The sequence below is a fragment of the Montipora foliosa genome, chromosome 3 (assembly GCF_036669935.1).
Source record: "Montipora foliosa isolate CH-2021 chromosome 3, ASM3666993v2, whole genome shotgun sequence".
Classification (NCBI taxonomy): domain Eukaryota; kingdom Metazoa; phylum Cnidaria; class Anthozoa; order Scleractinia; family Acroporidae; genus Montipora; species Montipora foliosa.
In genome coordinates this window covers 1,935,816-1,943,315 of record NC_090871.1, presented here as the reverse complement: position 1 = coordinate 1,943,315, position 7,500 = coordinate 1,935,816, and the positions used below count along the sequence as shown (strand labels likewise).

Sequence of the window (7,500 nt, the reverse complement as noted above, 5' to 3'; positions counted from 1 at the left end):
CGGGTGACTGCGGGTGAGTTCTTTACGGTTCCGAGCCCGTCTTCGGTGATTTTATTTACCCATTATTTTGAGGCGATTCTTTGAAAAGTGAGTTAACACGACGGAGTCTTACGCCATCTGCAGCCTCTAAATCGTCTACCCTCGCGCAGTTGCCTCTCCTTAGGAAAGGACAAATGGCGGACAAGATACGCCAATAGCGTTGTTGGTAATTTTTGTTGCTCAGCCAGTAAATAAATGGATTGACACAAGTGGTCAAAAAAGCCAGAAATGACGTGAATTTATGTAACGGTTTAGCAAGTTCCGTTTTTCCAGTGAAAGAAAGGAGAAAGACGATTTGGTTGAGAAGGTATAAGGCGATGAAAGTACAACTGGCAGCTGTTACCATTCGAGTCAACTTTGCCTTCACTTTAGCTTTGCTCTCCGCAGACGCAGTTGGAGAATGGATGGTCTTTAAAGTCATGTGGATATACAGGCCAATTATGGCAAGGCATGTTATGACCACCTTAAAGACCATTTCAGCAGCGTACCAGGCAATATTAAACGCGGACCCCCTTGAATAAACAGATGGATTAAAGGAAGAATTTATCACACGTCAAAGCTTGAGAAGTAGCGACCACACCCATGACAGTGTAATGTAGCCAAGGATCTTTTTACGGCTGAATGTGTGATTGTATTGGTGAGGTCTTACAACTGCAAACCTCCGCTCCGCTGTCAACACCAAGGTTATGTAAACTGAGAAATATATGAGCTGGAATACGGGCATTCGGTTGTATATGAAGCGACAGAAGATTTCTCCCGGGATAGGATTCTGTGGATAAGGAAACGCGTCTCCAAGGACATAAAATGGATTTATGATGATGTTGACCGCTGTCAGCACATCAGATATCGCCAGGAACATTATTAACGCGTTGCATGACTTCTTTAGTAACTGCCTCTCCATCACGAACACCACAATGGCAAAAGTGTTTCTTAAAATCGCCGTCACGCAAATGATGACGTAGCTGATTTGTGTGAAACGATCCACTTTGCCTCTCGATTTTCTGTAATGCTTGAGTTGCTTCGCTTGAAAACCGTTTTGTTCATAGACCAGTCATTTTCTTTAATTTGTAATTTACAGCGAAGAATTGGTTGGCCAATTCGAATTCTGAATTCACTCCGGTGTTTCACCTTCACCTAGGTGTTAAATGAGGACCTGAATGAACGTCATGTGGTTTCATTCTACAGTGGCTGAAACGATCATTTGCAAGAGATGAATTAAAAGGTTCGGCCAACGCGGAACTGCGTTTTTAAAGGTTCTGGATTGTTAAAGTTCGTTCAGCTTCCATTAACTATAGGTAGTTAAATAGTCGGTGGAATTAAACGGATGAGGTCAATGGAGTTCCGGATAAAAAAGTATATCAAAGCAGTCACCATTGATCATATGTGTGTTGGCGGCGTTTTCCAATATCTTGGGATTGGACTAATTCGGGTTGCAGATTTCCAGAGGAGCGAGTCAAATAAATTAAACTCCAAAACACACGAATCGAAATCCAGTTAATTCAAATGGCCAAGAAAATGTATCTTTGCAAGATTGGGATACGATTTTCAAATGGTAATTAAAAATGGTCTGCCACAAAATTACTTTTACGACAAGCAAGATGCTTTAGAGAACATTTTGAAAGAAGTCTTGAAGAAAAGAAGATTAACTCTATTAAGCAAAATAGATTTTGTCGAATCCTTAGGGCTTTCCAAGTTACGCGTGATGACGGCACATGTTCAAAAATTCACCACCAAGCCTCGTTTGCACAAAATTATTCACATTATCTGGACATGCAATACTGTTCGCGCGTCGGTTTTCTTTACAGATTTGTTCCTTTGGGATTCAGCTCAAGCTAAATTTACAAGTTTGATTTTCGAGATCGAGGCTTGGTGGTAAAATCAGTCAAACGTCATCACGCATAAGGGCTATTCAAATCTCCCAAGGTTGATATCAGTGTATTGTATTAGCAACATATTCTGGATTGATTTCGTGAGAAGGTAACCAAGGACGAATTCTGGAATTCACCACTTTTTTCCCGGAATGCATCATAATTAGCCAGAATGCACTGCAACATTAACCAGCTTTTACCAGAATATATTGCACTCTGGGGATTGCTTAAGCACGAGACCCTTAAATATTCGATGAAACAACACATCATGATGTAAAGTGAAAACTCACAATAATTCCAAATCTAGATTAAGTCCTCGCATATAGATCTTATTGCGCAAATTTCTACCACTAGATGACGGTTTCAGTGTTTAGAAACGTAATAGTCAACTTCCGTACTTTCTTACACTCATTTTCACAATTCTGCCAAATAATCGCCAAACTGCATTTAAGCTCTCATCCATCAAACTTCCGAACTGGTTGCAGGGAAGAATGATTTCGTCTCCAGTGTCAGTTGGACAAAGAGCTAAGTAACCCATGATAAATACATATACAAAGACCGATTTGAGGAACGGCGTCCTGATTTAGATAACTTTACTCATCCTTTTATCAAAACCTACCACACCGCGTCCCGGTGGCTCATGATCAGTTGGTTGATCATCGCTGTCATGCGGAAGACGTCGTGAGTTCGACTACAGCCGGACCAACACTCTGGGCCTTAAAATAACTGAGGAAAAAGTGCTACCTTTGTAATTACACCTGCAAATGGTTAGACTTTCAAGTCTTCTGCGATAAGGACTGTAAACCGGAGGTCCCGTCTCATAGGCCATGCATGTTGGAAATTAAATAGTATGGAAGGTTACCTGGGGACATATATAGTTTTTGAGCGCATCTCGATGTTGTTAACCCTTTCACTGCCGAGGGCTCCCCCATTGACGAGTAAAATCGTCTGGCGTTAGACAGAGTAAAATCTATAAGTGGCACTCTTGGGAGTGAAAGGATTAATGGGGACATAGTTTTTGAGTGAATTTAGCTGTTGTTAACCCTTTCACCCCCGTGGGGTTCCCCATTGACGAGTAAAATCGTCTGGCGTTAGACAGAGTAAAATCTATAAGTGGCACTCTTGGGAGTGAAAGGATTAATGGGGACATAGTTTTTGAGTGAATTTAGCTGTTGTTAACCCTTTCACCCTAGCGTTAGACAGAGTAAAATCTATAAGTGTCAATTTGCATTTTTGGTGATGAAAGGGTTAAAGAACCCACTCGCTATTCGATGAGAGTGAGGGAACGTAGTCCCCGGTGTTGTGGTCTGATCTTATCCGGACAAGGGGATCTTTCATTTCCTAAAATTAATTGTAAACTGCGTAACAAACAGTCTGGCTAAAGTTCCCCCAAAAGCGTTGTAAATTAGACCTAAAAACCCCCAAGGAGAGAGACTAATAGCTTCACTTCACCTCACTTCACTACAGATGCAAAGCGTTTCAGGGCGGATCCAGGATATTTCTAAGGAGGGGGTGCACCAATAACGAATGGCGTAGCTGACTGGGGCCTTTTTTTTTTTTTTTTTTTCAGAATACCAGTTGTATTAGAAAGCCGCAGGTCATCTCGGGGAGCGGGGGGGGGGGGGGGGTGGGGGTGGGGTAGGGGAAATTTGGACTCCTCTCCTAACCACACAGAAAACTACAATCAACTAATACATGAAATGATGGAAAAGTGTAATGCGCCCGTGAGAAAGATATATATTATAAGTTGCTCGACAACTCGATTCGTGAGGCCAGGCAGAGGGACACTTTTCGCATTTTTACACCAGCCTGAGAAAATATCAAACGCTTAACGAATTACAATAGACTTTTATTCCCTCATCAACTTTAATTAAGGACTTTCGGCTACGCAAGATTACATCATCCTGGTAAACTCTATACTAAAAATGAGTTTCCTGGATTCTAAAATAGTGTACTTTAATTTGATGGATCTTCGTATTTAGCAGGAACAAAATACGGAAAATACATTGCTTAGTTTAGTCCTGAGGAGGGATGATTGTATATGAATGACTTTTTGGAAAGTCATGTTCAGAATCAGAAAAGCTCTATCATAAATGAAAAACATGTTTGGCCACTTGGTCGCCTTTACAAACGTTGCAATTAAGTGGATCTCTGTCCGCCAAATCAAATGTTTTATCTTCTTTTCGCGCAAAAACGCAAATATGCCGATTTCCCCTGAGGAATGGTAACAGAATAAAAACGTTCGAGACCGCGGAGAGCCGCTTTCTTTTCTTTCACTACGATTGCACTATTGTTTTTCGAGAGGCCCAGGCCTACCCCACAAGAGCTGGTAGCATGGACACGAGGGAGAAAAAGAACAGTGTGCCCAAATACTAATGGAAGTAGTTGACACTTACAGTTCATTATTATTATTATTATTATTATTATTATTATTATTATTATTATTATTGTCAACCGCGCACTTGGTTTGAGTAAAGTGGACAGCTGCTGAAGTCTAAAATCCCTCCGATATCCACCGAGCTCGCAACTCCATTGTTTTTATACCACCTAGTATAATGCCGCTTTTGGGAGTGTGCCTTTTCTTACACAATCTGACTTCAACTGTTTCCTGAGTTAATTCGACGGATTCTTACGCCATCCGAAGCCGCTAAATCTTCCACCCTCGCGCGGTTGCCTCTTCTTAGGCAAGGGAAAATGGTGGACAAGATGCGCCAATAACGTTGTTGGTAATTTTTGTTGCTTAGCACGTAAATAAATGGATTGAGACAAGTGGTCATAAAAGTCAGAAATGTCGTGAATGTCTGCAATGGTTCACCAAATTCCTTTTTTCTCATGATGATCAAGAGAAAGACGATTTGGTTGGGAAGGTACAAGGCGATCAAAGTACAACTGGCAGCTGTCACCATTCGAGTCAACTTTGCCTTCAGTCTGGCTTTGCTCTCCACAGACGCAGTCGGAGAATAGATGGTCTTTAAAGTCATGTGGATGTAGAACCCAATCATGGCAAGGCATGGGATGACCGTCTTTAAGAACACCAGAGCAGAGTACCAGGCAATATTAAATGCGGATCCCCCTGCGTCATTTCTTAAGCAGCTGTTATCCCCAGATGGATTAAAGGAGACGACTATCGCTTCTTTAAGCACGAGAAGAAACGACCATGCCCAAGACAGAGTAATATAGCCAAGGACCCTTTTACGGCTGAATGCGTGGTTGTATTGGTGAGGTCTTACAACTGCAAACCATCGCTCCGTCGTCAACACCAGGGTTATATAAACTGAGAAATATATGAGCTGGAATAAGAGCAATCGGTTGTATATAAAGCGACAGAAGATTTCTCCCAATATGGCATTCTGTGGGTAGGGAAACGCATCTCCGAGAATAAAAAATGGATTTATGATGATGTTGACTGCTGTCAGCACATCAGATATCGCCAGGAACATTATTAACACGTTGTATGACTTCTTTAGTAACTGTCTCTCCATTACGAACATCACGATGGTCAAAGTATTTCCAAAAATCGCCATCACGCAAATGATGCTGTAGCTGATTTGCGTTAAGCGATCCATTTTGTCTCCCGATTTCTGTATAATGCTTGAGTCGCTGTGCTTGAAAACCGTTTTGTTCATAGACCAGTCATTTTCTTTGTAACATACAGCAAAATATTGGTATGGCACCTAGATGTCACCATGAGGAGCTTAACTTGGGTCAGCAATGTGAATCTCAGTGGGAGTTGTAAAAAGACTCACACTTAAAAGGCAGAGCGAGAGATAAAGGGAGAGGCAGGTGTTAATTCGTCATAAAGTTTTTGATGACGACAAATATCTCAAATTACTTTAAATTAATTTTGAGTGATGTGTCAAAATAGTCCAGAGGCACAATTAATCAATTTGAAATATTTTCTAAAACACGGTTTAAAACGGCCAGCATCATGCAATTAAAAAATGGAAAACTATTTCTTTATTCTCTTTATTTCAAATTAATTTAAACACAGGCAAATTATATCTTAACTTTCATTCCACCGATATGCAACTTGTTTTGCCTGGCATACACTTTTCTCAACAGCAGCGGTGAATTGGTTCTTTTCTGATTTTAAAGCAAACTTTTTTTAAGTTTTATCCTTATGGAACTCGGTCCGTACGCCATGACCTCGGTCCAAATATTTTCCCGTCCGGCCCTCCCACTCACTCAGTAAGTACATATGCCTGTGTTTAAATTAACAAATACACCAATACATCACTAACGTTTCATGTTAAACCGGAGAATCAGGGAAGCAGATGTTCGATGGTGTAATAGCTGTTGAGTCCGACTGCCGACCTCAACTCAGTCAATAAGCATTTTATCATATGGGCTCTTTACACTATTTATTAGCACTCAGAAGATGAAGTTAGGACAAAATAAAAAACAAGAATCTGCACAGAAAATTTATCTAATATGTTGTTTGCATTTGCTTTTCTGGCTGCAAATTACTTGGATGTTTAAAAGTGACAAAATCCCCTAAAATTGCATTGCACAGAGCAGTACGTGTTCCTAGTAGGGCCGTACTGCTTTTTCCGGCCCTGTTCGCGCTAATGCGTACGGCCCTCGTACGGGGATTTTCCCAATAGTTTTGCAATGAAAGCGCTCGCGGGGCCGTACGAGCCATATGATAAAATTATTTCTTAACTTTCAGGCTACCGAGATGTAACATGCCTGGCATACCCTTTTCTCGACAGCAACGGTGAATTCGTTCTTTTCTGATTTTAAAGCAATCAATTTTTAAGTTTTATACTTATGGAACTCGATAACTGAGGAACAAAACTCAACAGCTATTGCACCTTCGAACATCTGCTTCCTTAATTCTCCGGTTTAACATTAAACGTTAGTGATGTATTGGTATATTTGTTAATTTAAACACAGGCAAATTATTTCTCAGTTAACTTTCAGGCCACCGAGATGCAACTTGTCTTGCCTGGCATACAGTCAACAGCAACGGTGAATTGGTTCTTTTCTGGTTTTAAAGCAATCCATTTTTAAGTTTTATACTTATGGAACTCGATAACTGAGGAACAAAACTCAACAGCTATTACACCATCGAACATCTGCTTCCCTAATTCTCCGGTTTAACATGAAACGTTAGTGATGTATTGGTGTATTTGTTAATTTAAACACAGGCATATATGTACTTATTGACTGTGTGGGAGGGCCGGACGGGAAAATATTTGGCCCGAGGTCATGGCGTACGGACCGAGCGCGGCGAGGTCCGTGCGCCATGACCGAGGGCCAAATATTTTCCTCTCCGGCCCGACCTCAACTCAGTCAATAAGCATTTTATCATAAGGGCTCTTTACACTATTTATTAGCACTCAGAAGATGAAGTTTGGACAAAATAAAAAACAAGAATCTGCACAGAAAATTTATCTAAAATGTTGTTTGCATTTGCTCTTCTGGCTGCAAATTACTTGGATGTTTAAAAGCGACGAAATCCCCTAAAATTGCATCGCACGGAGCAGTACGTGTTCCTAGTAGGGCCGTACGGCTGTTTCCGGCCCTGCTCGCGCTAATGCGTACGGCCCTCGTACGGGGATTTTCCCAATAGCTTTGCGATGAAAGCGCT

At 41.1% G+C, this 7,500-nt stretch overlaps 1 protein-coding gene across 1 annotated transcript; it reads right to left on the bottom strand.

Moving 5' to 3' along the window:
* Nucleotides 1-4,504: 4,504 nt before the first annotated feature.
* LOC137995138 (somatostatin receptor type 5-like) lies at nucleotides 4,505-5,431 on the bottom strand. The gene has a single exon (XM_068840714.1). The coding sequence runs from the start codon at nucleotides 5,429-5,431 to the stop codon at nucleotides 4,505-4,507; it is 927 nt and encodes a 308-aa protein (XP_068696815.1).
* Between the last annotated feature and the right edge of the window lie 2,069 nt (nucleotides 5,432-7,500).

Coding starts and splice junctions, on each gene's coding strand:
- LOC137995138 (XM_068840714.1), bottom strand. CDS start 5,431: ATGGCGATTTTTGGAAATACTTTGACCATCGTGATGTTCGTAATGGAG.